Source organism: Pelobates fuscus, chromosome 3 (assembly GCF_036172605.1).
Source record: "Pelobates fuscus isolate aPelFus1 chromosome 3, aPelFus1.pri, whole genome shotgun sequence".
NCBI lineage: Eukaryota > Metazoa > Chordata > Amphibia > Anura > Pelobatidae > Pelobates > Pelobates fuscus.
Window position 1 is genome coordinate 248,674,563 of NC_086319.1, and position 21,341 is coordinate 248,695,903.

Sequence of the window (21,341 nt, forward strand, 5' to 3'; positions counted from 1 at the left end):
TCATGTGTTGTTTTTCATCTGAGGTTGTATTTACCTAATTTTTCCCATGACTGTATATACTACAGCTGAACATGACAAAAAGATACTAGAAATATCAGTTTATAATAAAGGCAAGCATGTGTGCTAATTATCACAGTTAATACACTCAGCCATCAGGAAAGGCTGTCTGATCTAGTCAACAACTGTCAATGACAGAAAATATCTGTGGCAAGATACATCTTCCTCCCCCCAAATATCGGGGATACCATTTAGTATCAACAGGAAACCTCCATGTACTTTTACATCAGCATGTGCTTGGACCACTGGTATGTCAGACTATCGGGCAGTGATCATATACTCAGTATATAATGCCTTTGGTTGGTATTAAACATTCAGTTACTATGTGAGTTAGTGTCTGTTCTTTGTTATTCTCTTTAATATCTGGTAAAGTTATTTAAGATTTGTTTTAAAATGTATTATCAAATACTTGCTGGTGGAGCATAGGTTAACGTAGACAGAGTTTTCTTTTTTCTCATACACCCTATGTTAAATTGACTTTTTTATACATTTTTGCAATTCTTGGTGTCTAGGAATGGAATTTTATTGGCACAAATCAATGTAAAACTTTTAAAGCAGTTACGCAGATAGCTTATTGAAGCAAATGCTATGGGATATAAAAAGTAAAAACTAGTCTTAATGGCTCTAAACAAAACCATATTGAACCAAAGTTTGTCAAAACATTTTTTTTCCATCCTCATGAAATAACTTAAATTGTACTTGGCTTAACCCAGATGCCATTTATGGGCGCAGGCTAATAAAATAAATAACTAGCACATCCCTTTTATGTGTAGCACAAAAAATTCAATGCATTATTCTATCTATGTTTTCGAAACAAATAAACACTAAAGAGAGTTGAATTAGCCATGATCAATGTATTGACATTTTTATGACAGTATAACAATAAACACTCTGCACTGTTCATGTTTACCATATAAATATTTGTCTGTAAAGAAAGCTATAACAATTTTGTTGCATTCCACAGCACCTCTTGGATATGTCTCTAATTTCAAGGTTACAGGATACACAAGTACCTCCATATCTGTGGCGTGGAGTTCTACTACTGGAGCAACTGAATATAAAATGTCTTGGAGCCCCACTACATCAGGTAATATGATTTAAACCGGTCTTATGAATTCAGTTAGTAAAACGATCAGAAAACCAGAATAGATACATTGATATTGTAGGTAATATAACTCTGACTCAGATTTATAGTGTGACATGCATAATAGTTAATTTGTGAGAAACATAGTGCGACCGTTCCTGGATAAGAAAAAAATGCACGGTGCATTAGCAGTTAAATATTACCCTCTATATATGTAAGGCACAGTGCAGGGAACAAAACATGTCACCCATAAGTCAAAGCCACAGGTTCAAGAGGCATTCCGCAATCTGCGTAGCGGAAATTACAAACACCCACGAAAATAAAGTAAAGAATGTATCTCTGAAGTTCAAAATCTTTATTGCAGCTGGAACAAAGCAGATGTAAAGGGCAGAACACGGTGTAATTGAAGATAATCCAATCCTGACATGTTGCTCTATGAACATATTGCTCTATGAACAATTTGTTACTGCAGACAAGCATAAAAACACACAATCACAAAAGGCATCATCGGAATGTATGCCAAAATAAAATTAAAGTGATATAATTACTAACAGAGTGGTTCACCAAGGCAAATGTGGATGAAAACATTCAGTAGATATTAGGATTTTCTGGAGGAACATGCAAATTAAAGGGACATTCCAGTGCTGGGAAAACAAATAGTTTTCCTGGCACTGCAGGTCCCTTTTCCCTCCCACCCCCCATCCCAGGTTGCTGAAGGGGTTAGAACCCCTTCAGTGACTTACCTGAGACCAGCGCCAATGTCCCTCGGCGCTGGTTTAGGATCCGCCCATGCTCCTCCCCCACCAATGTCATCCGGCGGGGGAGTCCGATTGTGCATGTGCTGCTGCCGCCGGGGGAGACCTAATGCGCATGCGCGGCAATGCTTTCAATGCTTTCCTATGGGGATTTTAGTGGCGCTGGAGGTCCTCACATAGCGAAAACCTGTGCTATAAACCATGAAGTGCCCTCTAGTGGCTGTCTAGTAGACAGCCACTAGAGGAGGAGTTAACCCTGCAATGAAAACTGCAATATCTACAGTTGCAGGGTTAAGGGTAGTGGGAGTTGGCACCCAGACCACTTCAATGGGCAGAAGTGGTCTGGGTGCCTGAAGCGTCCCTTTAAGTACATGCTGCATTTATATAAGTCCAAAATATTCCACGGCACTTTACAATTCCAGAAAGTGAATATTTCAGGGTAAAGAATACTCTGCTCAAACAATTTTACAATCTATAAGGGGATTTTCAGGTAGGCAAATAAATATCGAGCCCAAGGACACTTACTAGTAGGGTCCAAATAAGATTTGATCAGCAGTAAGATCACCACTGCTGTTACCAGCCAATATATCCAGTTAAACTGCACAGAAGAAAAATGGACATGCCGCTGCTTTTTACTATGGTTCCGAAAGACTGTCTCTTGTTACGTGCTGGAGTCTCACTAATCCTAGTGTGTGTTTTATTTTAGCACACCTGCTGGCACTATAACTGCTAACATAAAGGAACACTATAGGATCAGGAACACAATCATGTATTCCTGACCTTACTGTGTTAAAACCACCATTTAGGGCGAAGGCCCCATGTTAGTCCCCTAAAAAGTAATAAAACGTACCTTATTTCCAGCACCGTGCGGGTCCGCAAGCACTGGCCCCATCCTCGATTTGCCTCCTTGCTGACATTATCAGAATTTATGATTCTAATCATGGAAAAGGGTTTGTTCAGTTTAGTATGCTACTTCTGAATTCACTATTTACCATTTCTTACTTTCAGATTCTCCTAAGAGCAAGTATTTGGCTAATAATCTGCGATCTTATCACTTTACTAATTTGGAGCCAAACACTAAATACATAATAAATGTTCAAGCTGTTTATAGCAACTTTGAAGGTCCCCCAGCCACGCTTATTCAAAGCACAGGTAAGCAAGTAAACCACATATTACACAACAATGTATTTTTTTTTTTAAAACAATTTAAAACACTCTTGTGATTAATTATATAATTAGCTCAATGGGAAGACAATAATAAATTTCCTAAATACTGTTTAACCCCTTAAGGACACATGACATGCGTGACATGTCATGATTCCCTTTTATTCCAGAAGTTTGGTCCTTAAGGGATCAATGTTTAATGCATTTGTTTAGATAATTATATTATACTGTAGGATTACAAAGATGAATGCGGAATTAATTTACTATATGATACATTTATTATAATCAGTGAACTTCCTTGGGTCAAAAAAATGTCTTTAGGTACTGGGTCTCATTATTATACAGTCGGCTTAAGGTTCATAGTTGCCTAGAAACCCAATTAGTCACCTGGTGGCTCTTTTCCATCATGAAAAAAAGAATCTGTGAGAGTTGACATTCCATAACCACCTGACACATTTTCTAACCTCTGTTACCTGCTATGTGGTCCATTAACATCCATACTGCAGGAAATTACTGAGGATGGTTTTTAAAGGGACACTCCAGACCAATAAGCACTTTAGCTTGCTGAAAAGCTTTATGTGTGAAGAGTGCGTCCTTTTTTCATTTTGGAAATAGTGCAGATTTCAACAGAAATGTACACTTTTATAGTATAGTGGTTACAACCCCCCTAGCACGTATCAGTTCTAGCTTTATGTTTCACCTATAACCCTCCTCCAGTATGTGTATATGGTGGGATATATAGCACAATATTCAACAGCAGCTACATTCATGATAAAATCAATTAAATGAATGAAACTGGTGTGTAACAGCTTCATTCACACTTTAGCATTTTAGTGAACTTTATGCTAGTTAGGCTTACTTTTTTCAGTCTAGATGCTGGATGGGCTTTTGCTCCTATATCATTTTAAGTAGACATACCATTGTATCCCCAAAAGATAGATAGATAATAGTTTGACTATGTCTTATTTTCCCACAAATTGTTTGACAATAATCAGGTTCACGTTAAACCCATAGAAAAACACAAAGTTAGTGTGACTCAGCGGGAACTTAGTAACACAATTCAACCACTAGTGTGTGGATTTTATTGTCACTTGGTAAACCATGGCATATTGTGCAAAAAGTAGTAGGCAGTACTATGCTATAAAATAAAGCAGGGAATCAAGCAGTAGAGATCTTTTTGTTTTTTACATAACTGAATACATATTATTCATATTTTAAGTTCACGTTTCTGCTGTTAAACACTCTGTACAGATTCCAACCCTGTCCAGGTGCTTCCAGTTAGAGAGCTACAGATCATTGATACTGGCGTCAATAAACTGAAGCTGTCCTGGAAGAAAACTTCAGGAATCACCCACTACAAGATATCATGGGCTCCATTCGATGGTAAGACCTTCTGGAGAGAGAATAAAGAAAAATGTGAAAACAATATTGGGAACCATTCTTCATTCACTTAAAGTCATGTTTAAATTAAAATCATAGATAAATTGTGATTTCTCAATTACAGGTGGTGTCAAAACCTCTAAGATTGTTCCTGCCGATGCATCATTTTTCACAATAACTGATCTAAAGGAGAGTTCCACTTACACCATTCAAGTGTCCTCCTTAATTGGAAACCGCGAAGGAAGCCCAGTGCTAGTTACAGCAAAAACGTGTGAGTTGAAAAGTAACAGATTTTGCTAGCAAAAGTCTGCTTTCAGTGTTATAAATAGTTAGACATACCAACTGCTGTCTGAAATGTCAGTATGTGTCTTTCTAAACATGGCATGCGGGCGGTCATATTGATTTATTAGAGGCTTAGATCTTACAAGTTTCATTAAAACCTAGAACCTTAGCCTTCAGTAATAATATTGTATTTGCTGTAGTAACAATGCAATAACAAGTTCCCCTGTTTTAACGCATTAGTGTCCATTTAAATATAAAATGAAAGCCAAATAAATATGAGATACATAGATAGCTGAAGACATGAATGTGATAACTATTTTACAGTGGATCTGCCAAGAGTCGACTCTTTTGAAGTTAAGGAAACTACGGGAGATAGCGCTTTACTGAGCTGGTCTGGGGTAACTGGAGCATCTTCATACCTCTTGTCATGGAGGGATTCTTCAGGTGAGAACAGCAGGTGGTATTTCTCTGGATATCTGTATCTGTTCAGAACATGTATTGAACATGTTATAAGATATACTAAAGATAAATATTTAGAACCTATGCTTGTGAGACGTGCTTAGCTCATTGAGAGGCCCCTAATCCTGAAAATGTCATAGCAAAACATTTATAGTAAATCACTGTATGAACTACGGTATCCCTTATCTTTTCCTACTGCACGGACATTTCAAATTAGTAAAATTAGGAATAGAAAAAAATGGGGTGTATAAAAGTAATGTATTTGAGGAGAGTTAAACTTCAGTTGAGTTCTGCCTTCAGTTCCAAAATGGATATTTGCCCAGGAGCAGTGGCGTACACACAATCGATGGGGAAACTCCTCCGATGTGAAACTCCTCCGTGGATGTCCGCAGGGCGGTCGGGCCCCCTGTGACCGTGGTATGTACGCCACTGCCCAGGAGGCCTAGCACAGTCCTGTAAACGCCAGAGTATCATTGACAAAAGCGGGGAGTTTTCATTTACAAGAAACATTGAGAAACATAATGAAATTGCCTGCTACCTTTATTGTTACAGTTGTATATTCTCTAAGAGGGACAAGAAAACTAAACAGTTGAATGGCTCATTAGTGGTTAACTTAGTGGTGTCAATCTCCAGCCTTTGATGACTGTGGAGACATATGGATCTCAAAATCGTACATGTTATATTACAAATGAAGACAATCTGTCAATTGTCTGAATAAATGCTAATTATCAAAATCTTAAACTCTGGCAGATTACAGCACTTGAGGATTGTGTTTTATTCACTAAAGGGCAAATTCAGCGAAATTCTTCAAATCAGCTATAGTAACAATCTGGCTATTTGTATGTCAGTTTTCAGTAAACAACAATGCAGTGTTTAAAGTAACACTAGTGTGTTAGGTGAATACCCTCCCCTCCCCACCTCCCATCCGAAGGAAAAAAAAAACTTTTATTCACCTTTTCTCCCTCACGGCTGATGAATAAAAATTAATAAATAGTATGTTACGGACAATTTCCATTTGCATTAACTATAACTTTATAGGAAATGGAGGCCTAAATGTTGTTGGAATATACAAATATATAAAAAAAAAAAAAAATGTAAACTTACATATTTTTCATAATATTAAGTCATTTTAAAAGTATTTTTTTGTTTTTTATCCAAAACTATTAAGTCATTTGGAAAGCTTATACCAACAATACCAAATCAAAGCCTTATTTAGCCAACCTCTAAAATGAGGCATTAGTGTGGGTTTTGATCTAAACAACAACATAATAGTTTAGTATGGTGAAATATACAGTGTTTGTTTTTTCTGATTTGTTTTCTTCAGATCCTGATTCTGCCACGGAGCAGTTGGCTGGAACATTTCGGTCCTTTCGGCTTACTGGATTACAGTATGGAAAAACATATATCTTTACAATAAAACCTCTCTTTGGCGAGATGGAGGGTCCGGAGAAAGTTATTACCCAAGTGATAGGTAGGAAAACAACGCTGATATTTGCAGTATTAAGGTGATTGTATTTTTGGTTGTTTGTTGCCAAATGTAGCATCTACACACATCTTGTTTATTTTAGTTATATTATTTTTAAATTTCAAGACTGTTTTATTATTTACTAGTTTTAAAATGTCAATGTATGCCAAGATTAGGGAGTATGTAACCTTCACCACTCCTGATGTTGTGGACTACATCTTCCTGAATGCTCTTACAGCCATAATTCTGGCAAAGAATTAGGGGAGATGTAGTCCATAACATCTACAATGTCAAAGGTTGTCTAAACCTGGCCAAGATCAACCAAAGGTTGACTCGTTTAGAAATGGCAGCTATTAGACAATATTATTTAGCCTTAATCTAATTAACGTGACTTTTCACAATGTGACCGGCGGCAAATTGAGCAGTTAAAATTAAATGATCACTATAGGGTCAGGAACACAAACATGTATTCCTTACCCTATAGTGAAACCCCCTCCCCCCCTTAGGCCTCTCAGAATGGGTTAAAAATCTTATTTTCAGCTCTCCATGGGTCCACCGGCGCTGCCCCCAGCCCCCTTGAAAACATCATCAAAATTGCCAATTTGTTGCCGTGGGGACAGCATTGGATTGGCTAAAAGCAGCAAGAGGGTGGGGCCAAATGCCGTTTTGGCCAATCAGCACCTCCTCATATAGATGCATTCAATCAATGCATCTCTATGAGTAAAATTCTCTGCATGGGTACGGTGAACGTCAGGGCTGCCTACTGTGCAGCCCTGAGCCAGGAAGCCCTTCCAGTGGCCATTTAAGGAGTGGCCACTTGGAGGTATCCCTAGGGGCAATGTAAACACTGCCTTTTCTCTGAAAAGGCAGTGTTTACATGAAAATTCCTGAAGGGAACTAATATACTGTTTAGAACAACTACATTAAGCTGTAGATGTTCTGGTGACTATAATATCCCTTTAAGCTCTGGACCTATGGAGTTTTGATCTGTTCAAAAAACTTTAAACTAGAATATACCTGTGTAGCCAATACCATTTTTTATGTGAAACTGTAGTATAAAAGTGGAATATCTTATTAAACCACAGTGGCATGTAGGTCACTCAGGTTTAGGATCCATGAAATGCCCCCTTCACAGATCCTAAACCTCAGTGACCTACCTAGAACATTTTGACTAACATAGCAAGAGTAGGGTATACTACACTGCCGTCGGGCTACATATAGAATCCATATAAGCAAAACACACAAATGTGATGTTTTTACATACACTATATGGAGAAAAAAATATATACATATCTGAGTTATAAAATATGTTCAATAAATGTTATTTTGTTGTTACAGATAATTTGACACATAGAATATATTTTTTCGCTGTAGAATTAATGCAATAAAATCTTACAATTACCTTGTTTTAAAAAAAATAATAATTGCATGTTTCTTTGTGTGAGGTTGCATGAAATTTGTTTATCTAGGTACCCCCGTGTTCTCTTTTATTTATGTATTTTTTTATTTTTTTTATTTCAGTTGGGCCAAAGAAAAATGTCAACCCAGATCATACAATTCCAGGATCCACAACAAGGTCTCCATCCGTTACCTCAAGAGAGAGTGCAGCAACAACAAACTTTGCCACTCGGGGATTTTCAACAGTCATTTCGGAACCCAGTACGTCTACATTCAGGAGGAATTTCTCAAGCTCACAATATCATGTTTTTGCACTCATGGGCGCTAATTTATTACAGTTATCAATTTATATTCTGGATTTCTTTTTTTAATTTAACAAACAAATCCTCTTTTATTTTATTCTATTGACATATTGAAAAATATTATTGAGAAACTTTGGCTGCATTTTAGCAAAGGCTTTGAGAGTAATAATCCAATCATGATCATTCCAACTAGCTCACAAATATCATCATAACATATTAAATCAAACATGTTTAAGCATTTTTAATGTTCATGGTTGTATATGGAAATGATTTTCTGTGTCTTTGTGCTGACTTATATGCTTTTACGGTTATGTCAAATATTCACATTTGCATTTTTATAGCTTTTTTCTACCCAAAGCCCTAACAACTTTCATTCAAGCCTCTTATTTTCTATCTCTTTTCAACATTATTTTCCCCTCTGCCCCTTTAGCCCTTTTGCATTCCATTCTTTATTTTTACCTTTATTTCTTCTTCACTCAATTGCCCACTCTTTTTATTAGAATGGAAAGAGGGAGTGCTGGAAAATATCAGAGTTTTCCAGCAGTGCAGGAAGCAGATTAATCTGTCAAACAGAATCATGAAAACATTTTTCAAGCAGGAAATGGGGACGCACTCCAAAATTTGCTGACATCTTGATGTAGGCCAAAAACACCTTTTTCATTGCGTCTCTCCTTTGAGTAATACTGTGCTGTGCTAGAATACTTCCATCTCTAACTTTACTACTATAAAATTTAGAAAGGCTATAAGTACATCAAGAATACGTTTGTAAATAATCCTAATTCATCTATAATCTATAATCTTTTAGTATCCAACACTATCTGCCATGACATTTCAAAATCACAATGTATTAATGTGGATTTTACAGGGAAAACGTATGGTTATCTTCAAACACTCATTGACATAAATCATATCTTTCTTTGTTAATTTCTCTTCCAAGCACATATCAGTACTAACTATTATGTATTCAATGTAGTTATGTACTGACAGACAGTATAAAATAACTATAACTACTGCTAAAAGTGGTAGTAATAATGTTGACAACCATGTTTTATCTACATTATTTGCAAGGCAAAACATTTACATATTTCATGTTTATTTTTCTCTAGTCTGTGCCAAGCTGAAATCTGACATTGTATTTCTTGTGGATGAGTCCTCCAGCATTGGACCAAGTAATTTTAACAAAGTTAAGGATTTCCTATATAGAACTGTTTCCTACTTTCCCAAAATTGGGCCCCAAGGAGCACAGGTAATGTATCAAATATAAAATGTATAGGAACACTCCAAAGAAATTTGTTTAACAGTTTACTATACTGTATATATATATATATATATATATATATATTTGTGCTCGGAATTTAAATACGTAATGGATAGTAACTGTGAGCAAAGTTGGTTGTGGTGTGCTGAAACCAACGTACGAGTGGGCCTGTAAATAAAAGAGGGCCCACCAAGGAGAATGAAGTTATAACAGGGTGTAGGTGGGTGGGGACAATCAGCTGAACGGCAGAGGTGAGTAGGGGCTGGGAGTTTAAGTAGGGGAATTACTCCTCCCACAAATTCAGGCCTTTTAACTTGTGCTCGGAATTTAAATACGTAATGGATAGTAACTGTGAGCAAAGTTGGTTGTGGTGTGCCGAAACCAACGTACGAGTGGGCCTGTAAATAAAAGAGGGCAAAAGATAAATTCGAGAAATACACACTTTATTGCATTTTTTACAAGACCAAATTCCTGAAAGCTTGGCAAAGCTCTTTCTCCGGCTGTGGAATATATGCAGTATATATGGAGGATTTCCAATGCCCCAGTCTCTTGATGATATGGACCGGTGTGTTATATATATTAAATCAGTTTTTAATTTTAAAGTTTCAAGGTTCATAGAAGAGAAAAGGAGCATGCAGGCTCCGAAAAGGTGATTCAGCATTACAACTTTTTACACTGATGTTCAGATATTATTCGCTGGTAGACATAGGAAATTGTGTATTCAGAACATACATCATCGGCTTAACTGTGTCAAACTTAAGACAGTAAAGAATTAGAATTAGATTACACCCGGTTGCGTATATATCGGCTGTGGGCTGCTGAGTTATAGGAGAGCTCCTATAACTCTCCTATAAGGTTTCACACATTGCAGGGTGTTCCCATTTATTGTAAGAACAGTGGTTTCAGTGTCTACAGAGTGATAAATTATCTGACCCTCCATAATGTGTGGTTTAGGCAGTGGGTATCATACTTGAATTTCCGGGTCAGTGAGTCGTGTTGCACGGATGTTGTAGCCACGTTCCCCCTTGCTCACAAGCATGTGATCCAGGTGTCCCTATGGCGTACTTTAGTGTTATGGCACATTAGAGTCCCTGTCCCTGAGAAGACCAAAAAAAAAAGTGCGCTGTGCCTTTTAAACCACAATGAATAAGTAATATTTACAAAAATATCATTGACAGTGAAAATTATTTAAGAAAAATTTTGTGCAATGATTTATGACCAAAGTGACCAAGTGCACTTGTGAAAAACACACTTATTAATTATTGTGAAAATATTTTACAAAAAATCCTTGATAACTTTACCCACTTTGGAGTAACCCCTCTTGCTTGTGTCAGTATTCCAATGTAAATCTCAAAATAGAAAAGGGGAAACACAAACTCATAGGGCAGGGAGGAGAAGATCAAAGTAAGTCAAGTAACAGAAGGGGGTATGTGTGGGAAAGTTCAGGATAGAGGGAAGGGGGTGGGTAATAAGGAGTGTGTTGCTGTGAAGGCATTAGATTAGTGTATGCGGGACTGGGATAACTCATCTGCAGTCCCTGCTCCAGCCCCCTCACCTCTCTGACGTCCGGCTTCTGCGGTATCCCTGTTGTTTCCCATCCTGTCCGACATGTATAGAAACCATGGGTGCCACCGATTCCCATGTTTTTATCTTGTGCCTAGCAAAGCAGCCTGTATGGCTTGGATATCTTCCACTTGTTCCAGCCATTGTTCCCTGCTGGGTATTATGCTTTGTTTCGAGTATGCATGTATTAGGCATTGAGCCGCGTTAAGGAGATGTCTGGCAATGGATTTCTTATACGTCGAAATTGGTGCTGAGGTCAGATGTAGCAGAGCTAGTTCGGATGGTAGCAGTTGTGATTCACCGAAGACTTCTGTCATTGTGTCCCGTATCATATCCCAGAAAGGTGTGATTTTTGTGCAGCTCCACCAGATATGTTCAATCGTCCCTTCATGCAAGCCGCATCTTCAGCAGAGGAGGGATACGACCGGGAATATCCTATGTAGGAAGGAAGAAGTGCGGTACCAGTAGGACAGGATCTTGTAATTGGTTTCCTGGCGTCTGGAGCCGATGGAGCTCTTGTGCTGTAAGATGAGAACCTTGTCCCATTGTGCATCTGTGAATGTTTTTCCAAGCATTTCCTCCCATCTGCACTTGAAAGTCATTTTTGTGTTGGTACAGGAGTGAGATGGTCAGCTGTTGTATTGTAGCGGTATCAACGGGCTCGGTACAGGGGATATTTGTTGCTCTCCACGTAAGGATCTCCAGGTCCTGAGGGTATGCGTGATGGGCGAATTTGCTGTAGTTCAGTCTGGAGTCTTGGGCTTTCCCAACAACACTGCTGCATGTAGCGATGTTTCAGTCCCTCCCCAGTCCAAGGCCGGCCATTGCTGGTGTGGACGAGCTGTGTGCCAGTCGATAATCCGCTGCAGGGTCGCAGGTTGGTGGTATTTTTTAAAGTCGGGTAGGGCCAGACTCCCCCACTGCCTAAGTAGACAGAGCAAATCATGTTAAAGGCGGGATCTCTCTCCTCTCCAGACGTAGCGGATTACTGCAGTCTTTAAGGTGGATAATTCCACATCCTTATTGTTCTTACAGTAAAAAAAACCTTTTCTTTGCCTTAGACAAAATCTTCTTTCTTCCAGTCTAAACGCATGACCTTGTGTCCTATGTAAAGTCCGATTTGTGAATAGATTTCCACACAATGGTTAGTATTGGCCCCGAATATATTTGTATAATGTTATCATATCCCCTCTCAGGCGACGTTTTTCTAAACTAAATAGGTTTAAATTTTTTAACCTTTCTTCATAGCTGATATGTTCCATTCCTTTTATTAATTTTGTAGCCTGCCTCTGCACTTTTTCTGGTGCCATAATATCCTTCTTTAGAACAGGTGCTCAAAATTGCACAGCATATTCAATATGTGGTCTTACCAGTGATTTATAAAGAGGCAAAATTATATTCTCATCCCGAGAATTAATGCCCTTTTTCATGCATGACAATACCTTACTGGCCTTTGCCACTGCTGATTGACATTGCACAGTTTTGCATAGTTTGTTGTCTATAACAATTTGTTGTAAAAAAAGTAAGAAAATCCACCTGTGTAGAAGGCTCCAACGTTCTGGATCCGACTTACTGGTGGAGAGACACCTATATGGACCCTCCAGCTGTGTCCTGGGGCATAACCCCTAATGTCAATGGAAGAAAGAGAGAGATACTCAGAAGGTTTGGAACAAACCGAACCTACAGAGTATAGACTGGACTATGAGATAAATGATAAATAGTAATCAAGTCAGTTAAGTAAATAATGTTGAAGTGTTAGTATATAGTAGAGTTTGTGTACAAGGTGTAGAATTGTATACAGTGTGTAATCAAGCCTAAATGGCTCACCTCTTGTATGTCCTAGTCGAGGAATGCAAACTGCTAAAAAGTCATACAGAGCGACTGACTAATGACTTTTAATAATCAGTGTGCATAGTCAAGTCAGGTGGCTCAAAGAATTATAGGATAAGTTTATGGCATTCACATCAACGGTAGGTCGGAAAAATGGTCACTATATTGACCCCTCCTGGTAGACGTAGTAATGTGTGGCTATTTGTAACTTGTGGAGCTACAAGTTTATAGTTAGATAGCCATGGGACACATAGCTCAGCTAACGGAGGTAGTTTTGGCAGGTAAAGTAAGGTGTGTATGGCCACTGCTGCCTAAATGGTGAACATTGAGTACACTTACTAGGGAATAGTGGTAGCCCCTTAAGTTCTAGTGTCGTTAGGAGCACCACTGGAATAGAGTGGTAGTGTAGGGAGCAGGGCTATAACATCCTAATCTTGGTAGTCCCAGAATGGAGCCTGCCAGTAGTTTAAGTGACCAGATAAGAGGTGAAAAATAAGTAGAAAATTAAATTGAATGTATGAGCAGAACCATGCTTAGAATGCTGGTTGCCTGCTCATACTGATAGAAAGCCCTGGTGAATGAAAAGTAAAGAGGGAAAGGGAGCCCGACGCGCGTTTCGGTGCTTTGCTGTGATGCACCTTCGTCAGGGGATAACGGGAGACTGACTGCAGTCTCCTTTTAAATGCTTTCAAGTAACCACAAGTTGAGGTTGGTCCAATCAGAAGCCAGCATTGTGAGCGTATTTGGCGCCAAAAATTCAAATGTTTACTATGTTAATGAGCCGAGCTGCATTAACCAATCATGTTATGGCATGTCTGTCGGCTTCTATTAACCCTTTGGAAGCCAGATTAGCAACTATAGTGAATGTTTGTGTAGATCGTAAAAGTGTAACGATGTCATGTTATCAAGTTGATACAAACGTTGGATACAAAGTTAGTAACATTCCCGTCGGATCCTAGCAGATCGTCACGTAGTGCTAGGAACTGATTATCGTTCTTGTAGAGTGGATGTAGAGTCAAATAGACTTGGAGGATATAGAGGCAACTGATACCTTGAGACGTAAAGAGGAACCAGTGCCTCTTACAATGAGGGGACCCTTTCAGTGCCGTGTCGTGCTCAGCAAGTGTACTGCTAGTCATGCACGGGATGAAAGAGCTCATGAGCTGTATTTTCATTGGGTGCTAAAGTTGTATCCCAATAGTTCTAATGTTGTGGGAGGGAGATAGTGAGGAGTTTGGCTTGAAAGGAGGAAGTATATGCGGGTATATCTAATCTTTGTAAGAAACCCATATCCTTTTAGGTATACTGTCCCTGAAAGTGCCGTATTCTCTCTCAGCACTATGGAATGCCTGTCATGTGTAGAGGTGAGGAAGGCTCATTACGTATGTCTCTGCGAAGGCTGTGTTCGTGCCTCAGTATTTACAGTGCTAATGTTAGCACATACTTCTTTGGACATCAGTAATCTCCGCCCTTCATTAGTCTCTAGCGATGTGTACAGTCCCTCGACTGGACTTAACACGCTGAGAATTGGATCCCGTGTTGAAAGATAAATAGCTAGATATAGGGTTAGGCTGGATAGAAATGGGAAGGATAGAATAGCTCTGTTAGTATGGTGCATCGCTTTCTATCCTTCTTAAAGCGGTATAGTCATATAGATGCCGTCAGTATCCCCTCATGTCACTACTGTAGAGACGAGTACACGCTAACTTGTAGTATCCCAAGTTTCTACGTGTTGAACATCGTATTACACTGAAAATTACCTCTAAGAATGTGGAAGAGCTTCTTTTGCATGTAAGCGCCTATCCTAGTGGCGCTGGACTGACAAGAACAACCGTGGTTGTTGCTGTGTGTATAACCCAAAGAAACTAAACACTATAAACGTATTTACAACATTTACATAATTTACAATAATTGGTGCATTAAATAATATACAGTGTGCTGAAAATAAAATAAATTAGGTGGAGTCTGACAATTGGTTTGTCCATTCAGGGGTACATTAGCCAGAGTATGGTTACCCTGACTGGTGGGGTAATGTATCCCATATGGTGGACAGATCATACCACTAGTATTGTTATATAAAGAACGTATAGGAGAATCCTTCATTTAATCCTAAGGGAGATAGTGTCTTTAGGGTATAGATCCAGTAACTCTCCCTTTGTAATAGTTTGATATCTATGTCTCCTTTCCTTGGTCCCAGCTTGATTTTTTCTATGCCATTGAAACGTAGACCCAATGCTGAGCCGCCATGTTTCAATTTCAGATGGCGTGAAATTACAGTGTCAATTTGCCTGGAAGGGTTGACTGAATTGACATGCTCAAGGATTCGGTTTTTAAAGGGTCTGAACGTCTTGCCTACATATTTCAGGTCACAGCTACATGTGAGAAGGTAGATGAATCCTGAGGTTTGGCAGTTGAAGAAGGTCTTTACAGTATGTGTGTAGTTATTGGTAGAATTTGAAAAGGTTTTGGAATTCCTCCGAATGAATCTGCAAGCCTTGCAGCGGCCACATTGGAACGTACCGGTAGCTGGAGTTTTGAGCCATGTACTCCGACCCGTAGGTAGTGGTAAGTGGCTTGGTACCAGTAGGTCTTTGAGGTTGTGGCCTCTTCTAGCTGTGAGTGACACATCCGGCATCAGGACATTCTTAAGGTGTTGGTCCTGATAAATGAGGGGCCAGTACCTGTCCAGTATGCGTTTAACCGGATCCCAACCTGAATCGAACGTGCCGATGCATCTGATAATGTTTTGAGTCTTATCTTTGAGTTTTCATCAAGAAGGGCTTCTCTCTCAGTAAGGAGTGCTCTCTGGTACGCTGTCTTGAGGCATCTGTTGGAATAGCCCTTTGCTTTGAACTGAGATCTTAAAGTCTTGGCTTTGAGCTTAAATTCATCGAGAGTGGAACAATTTCTTCTAATTCGAAGATACTGGCCTATGGGAATCCCTCTTTTTAGGGAGGTGGGATGATGACTTTCCCAGTTCAGAAAATTGTTCGTGGCCGTTGGTTTTCTGAAGAGAGTAGTGGAGAGCTGATGGCTCCTTGTGTGGTCTGTAGTGTCAAGTCCAGAAAGTGTAGTCTATTTCCTCCAATCTCATGAGTGAGTCTGAGGTTGAGATCATTAGTGTTTAGTGTATCAATGAAGCTGTTGAAAAGTTCTACTGAGCCTGTCCATACGATCAGTACATCATCTATATAGCGCTTCCATAGTTTGATGTAGTTATGATAGTTCATAAGTTTGGAACTAAACACAATGTTTTGCTCCCACCACCCCAGGTGGAGGTTCGCATAAGAGGGGGCACAAGTAGTCCCCATGGTTGTCCCCCTCACCTGGTGGTAGTAGGTCCCCTCAAATAGAAAGTAGTTGTGTGTTAGAAAAAAGCTTAAAAGCTGTAACACAAACTTATTATGTTCATTGAGGGACAGATCCCATGTCTGGAGGAACCATTGTACATTATTTATGCCTATGTTGTGGGGGATAGAGCTGTAGAGTCCCTCAACGTCAAGGCTGCATAATTTGGCATCAGGAGGTAGCTGCATGTCATTCAAAACCTTTAGCGTTTGTTTGGTGTCCCTCAAATATGAGGGGAGGGTCTTGACAAAGATCTCGTAGGATGCGTTCTACATATATGCTACAGTTTTGTGTAAGGTTATTTCTACCTGACACTATTGGTCTCCCAGAGAGTACCTCTTGCTGCTTGTGTATTTTTGGTAGTAAAAAGTGGCTATGGTAGGTTTTTTATTCAGCATGAACTTATATTCGTCCATTGTTATGGATTTGGTCTGTAGTGCTTGGTCAAGGATGACTTTCAGTTCCCCCAATAATTTGTTGGTCGGGTCTGATGGTAGAGCTATGTATGTATTTCTGTGATCTAATATTCTATGTGCCATTTGGACATATTTAGTCCTATCCAGTATTACCAAGTTACCACCTTTGTCCGATGGCTTGATAATAATTGACTCATTCCTTTTTAGATTTTCAAGGGCTCTATTTTCCTTGGGGCTCAGATTAATTGGGTGGAAATTGGATTGCCCAGTGTCTCCTAAGGCTTCGATATCCTTGCACGTTAGTTCCACAAATAGGTCAATATATTTAAACTCGGGAATATATGGAGTGAATTTACTTTTTGGTTTTAAGTTGGTAAACGGAGCTGTCTGTGTAGTTAGTGGGTCATTGCTATTAAGCAGGTCCACCAAATTGTCAAGTAAATTCTTTTTAGCAGTTTGCATTCCTCGACTAGGACATACAAGAGGTGAGCCATTTAGGCTTGATTACACACTGTATACAATTCTACACCTTGTATACAAACTCTACTATATACTAACACTTCAACAATTTGTTGTAGTTTGTTGTCTATAACAATTCCCAAGTCCTTTTCATGTGTTGTTATCCCTAATTTGCTTCCATTAAGGGTATACGTTGATTGTGCATTCTTTACGCCGAAGTGCATAACTTTGCACTTTTCAACATTAAATTTCATCTGCCATTTGAGTGCCCAGTCCCCAAGTCTATCTAAAGTCCTCTGCAGCAAAGTAACATCTTGCTCACATTGTATTACTTTACAGAGTTTTGTGTCATCTGCAAACACTGAAACATGACTTTCAATGCATTTTTTTTTTTTTTAAAGATCATGTATAAACATGTTAAATAGAAGGGGTCCCAGAACAGAACCCTGAGGGAAACCACTTGCCACCTCTGTCCTGCTTGAAAATTTACCATCAATGACAACTCTTTGTACTCTATTTTTAATGTTCTACCCAAGAACAAGAATTTTCATCTAGACCGATTTCTTTGAGTTTGAATACTAATCTATTTTGATTAGTTGTAGAGAGTGTGTATAGGGGTTGTAGAGAGTATGTATAGGGGGCATAGTGTGTTTTGGGGATGTAGCAATTGTGTGTGTGTGTATAGGTGATGTAGCGAGTGTGTGTTTATAGAATGTTGTATGTGTTTGCTTACAAGGAATCTAGTGTGTGCATAAGGGTTCCAGAATGTGTATGTCAGGAATGTAGTGTGTGTAATGTGCAGTGTAGTGATGCAGTGTGTGTGTGTGTAGGGGTTCTAGTGTGTGTTTGAAGAACCCAGAGTGTGTATAGGAAATCTAGTGAGTGTGTATGTGTGTGTGTGTGTGTGTGTGTGTGTGTGTAGAGGATTCAGAGTGTATATAGGGATCTAGGGTGTGTATGTGTGTAGATGATCCAGAGTTGGGTAAGGGATCTAGTGTCTGTCTACATTGTAATGTGTTTATGGGTGCAGGATGTGTGTGAGGGGTGCTGTAATATATATATATATATATATATATATATATATATATATATGTTTGCAAATACTATATGTGTGTGTCAGTGGTGCAGTGTGTTGGGGGTGGGTGTGCTGTGTGTGTGTGTGTGTGTGAAGGGTGCAGTGGGTGTCTGTGAGGGGTGAAGTGTGTATGTGTGAGGGGTGCAGTGTGTGTGTGTGAGGGCTACAGTCTGTGTGTGAAGGGTACAGTGTGTGTGAGAGGGGTGAAGTGTGTGTGAGGGATGCTGTGAGTGTGGGGGTGCAGCGTGTGTGTGTGTAATTGGGGCTGTGTGTGTGAGGGTGCTGTGTGTGTGAGGGTGCTGTGTGTGTGAGTGCGAGAGGGGTGCTGTGTGTGTTTGTGTGTGAGAGGGGTGCTGTATGTGTTTGTGTGTGAGAGGGGTGCTGTATGTGTGAGAGAGGTGCTGTGTGTGTGTGTGTGTGAGAGAGAGAGAGTGAGAGAGGGGTACTGTGTGTATGAGATGGGTGCACTTTGTGTGAGAGGGGTGCAGTTTGTATGAGGGATGCTGTGAGTGTGGGGGTTCAGTGAGTGTATGTAAGGGGGCTGTGTGTGTGTGTGATGGTGCTGTGAATGAGAGAGGGGTGGTGTGTGGGTGTGTATGTGTGAGAGAGAGAGAGAGTGGAGAGTGGTGCTGTGTGTGTGTGTGTGTGTGAGTGTGTGAGAGAGTGCTGTGTGTGTGAGAAGGGTGCAGTGTGTGTAAGAGATGCTGTGAGTGTGGTGGTGCTGTGTGTGTGTGTGAGGGTGCTGTGTGTTTGAGTGTGAGAGGGGTACTGTGTGTGTAAGGGATGCTGTGAGTGTGGGGGTGCTGTGTGTGTGTGAGGGTGCTGTGTGTTTGAGTGTGAGATGAGTGCTGTGTGTGTGAGAGAGGTGCTGTGTGTGTGAGAGGGATGGTGTGTGTGTGAGATAGGGGTGCTGTGTGTGTGAGAGGGGTGCTTTGTGTGGGCTGTGTGTGTGTGTGTGCGAGGGTGCTGTGTGTGAGAGGGGTGCTGTGATTGTGAGTGTGAGAGGGGTGCTGTATGTTTGTGTGAGGGTGCTGTGTGTGTGTGAGAGGGATTGTGTGTGTGTGTGTGTGAGAGAAAGGGGTGCTGTGTGTGTGAGAGGGGTGCTGTGTGTGTGCTGTGTGTGTGTGTGCGAGGGTGCTGTGTGTGCGTGCTGTGTATGTGTGTGTGAGAGGGGTGCTGTGTATGTGTGTGTGGGTGCTGTGTGTGTACAGTATATATTTTGAGGGATTGTGTGTTGAGGGGGCAGATTAATGCCTGTTTCTATGTATTTTTTCAATTAAAAAAACAGAGCAAACATGTCCCCCCCCTCCCTTCTTACCTTTAAACTGGGGGGGGGGCTAGAGTTCACTCTCGCGAGATTCGGAGCGTTGCCGTGGTATTTGCCCGGTATGTCCAGCTCCTAAGTTTGGTTCCAAATCCCATTTCGGTCAACGTGGAGAACATGAAGGCCCAGTTCACCCGGTCGAATGCCTTCTCGGCATCTGTAGAAAGCAGTAACATGGGTTGTTCCGGTACACCAGGTGTTGTAGTGCGAAGAGACGAAGGGTGCTGTCCCGTGCTTCTCTTTCCAGAATAAAACCGGTTTGATCTCGATGGATAAGCCCCGATAGATGTGTCTGCATCCTGGTTGCTAGTATTTTCGTGAAGAGATTAATATCCACATTTAAAAGTGATATTGGTCTGTAACTTCCGCATGTTTCTGGGTCTTTATCGGGTTTCAATATGACTGTGATCGTAGCATACTCTATTGATTAGTAAATTATTGAAGGTAATGGGGAGGCAATGACACTATTAGTACAAGTTAATATATTCTACTACCCATTACTATGACACCTTGTATTGGCAAAATTATTGTATATAATGCAATATGGAATATATGTAAATAATTTATATTATTACAATTAGATCATTGTCTGAATATTCAATTTTAAAACTGAGCTTTTGAAAGACATTTTATCCTCATCCAAAACATAATACAATAACAAAACATAAAAGGAATGCTCTTTGTACATAAAAAATGAAAAAACAAAACTATAGAATATTCAGAATATAATAGATCAGGGGTGCCCTAAAGATAGATCCCCAGATGTCGTAGAACTAAAACTCCCATAATGCTTTGCATGCCTTTAGAATGACAAAGCATCATGGAAGCTGTAGTTATAAAACATCTGTGGATCTACCTATTGGGCACCCCTGGTGTAGATATTTCGATAGTAGATAAGACATAATTTCTCGGCATCCTGATCTGTCATCTTTGCTCTAGATTGCTATCGTCCAATACAGCGAAGAACCAAGAACAGAATTCTATCTGAATCAGTATAAAGAAAGGAATACAATCCTGAAAGCAATTCGAGGATTACAGTATTATGGAGGGAACACAAAAACAGGTAACACATTTTTACCTTTGCTGAACATAGAGATATAGCCATAGAAACAATACCCATTAGTGTTGCTTTTTGTGTATTTTTTTATAACTTCTCGTGTGCTGCTATTATTTTATGATGTTATTTTCTAGACCAAATTATATAACTTTTCAAAAACTATTGTAAAGGTGAGAGTAGTAATATACTAAGATACATTGACTAAAATAGGAGTAAAGGTCGTGTTAATGGAACCGAGCAGCAGTTTACATCACTCTAGAAATCTCTGAAATGATGTCCCTAATGATTATTTTGCTCTCTATGGTGACCTCTCACATTTGTAGGACTCATATTTCTATTATTAACACCTTCAAAATTCCCCCCATATGTCTAGGGGGATAGGGGGCGAGAGGGGGGGGGGGGGGGAAGAGGGAGAAGAGTAGTGCTCCTTAACATCTTGTTAGAAAACTATATATTCACTGATAACATTCCTCATGTGTCATGTATGTTGTTGACATCCAGAAGGCACTAGACTAGTGTTTGGGAAATAAAGGTTCACATTTTCAGATTTTTTACAACATAGGTCCCAGTTTAGTTTATACTCTAACTTGAGTTTTTTTAAGCTGAAGGATATCATAGCAGAGAATAGACATAGAGAAATGGTGCTATATTCTGATTGACTTACA

At 39.7% G+C, this 21,341-nt stretch overlaps 1 protein-coding gene across 1 annotated transcript in view; it reads left to right on the plus strand.

Moving 5' to 3' along the window:
• The window catches only part of LOC134601732 (collagen alpha-1(VII) chain-like), a 414,484-nt gene that overhangs the window by 96,062 nt on the left and 297,081 nt on the right, over positions 1-21,341 (plus strand). The window contains exons 15-23 of the mRNA XM_063446237.1: positions 1,022-1,144; positions 2,905-3,048; positions 4,312-4,443; positions 4,565-4,711; positions 5,047-5,166; positions 6,506-6,652; positions 8,168-8,305; positions 9,453-9,592; positions 20,559-20,682. Of these exons, the coding sequence (XP_063302307.1) occupies positions 1,022-1,144; positions 2,905-3,048; positions 4,312-4,443; positions 4,565-4,711; positions 5,047-5,166; positions 6,506-6,652; positions 8,168-8,305; positions 9,453-9,592; positions 20,559-20,682 (1,215 nt within the window). The remainder of the gene's footprint in view (positions 1-1,021; positions 1,145-2,904; positions 3,049-4,311; positions 4,444-4,564; positions 4,712-5,046; positions 5,167-6,505; positions 6,653-8,167; positions 8,306-9,452; positions 9,593-20,558; positions 20,683-21,341) is intronic.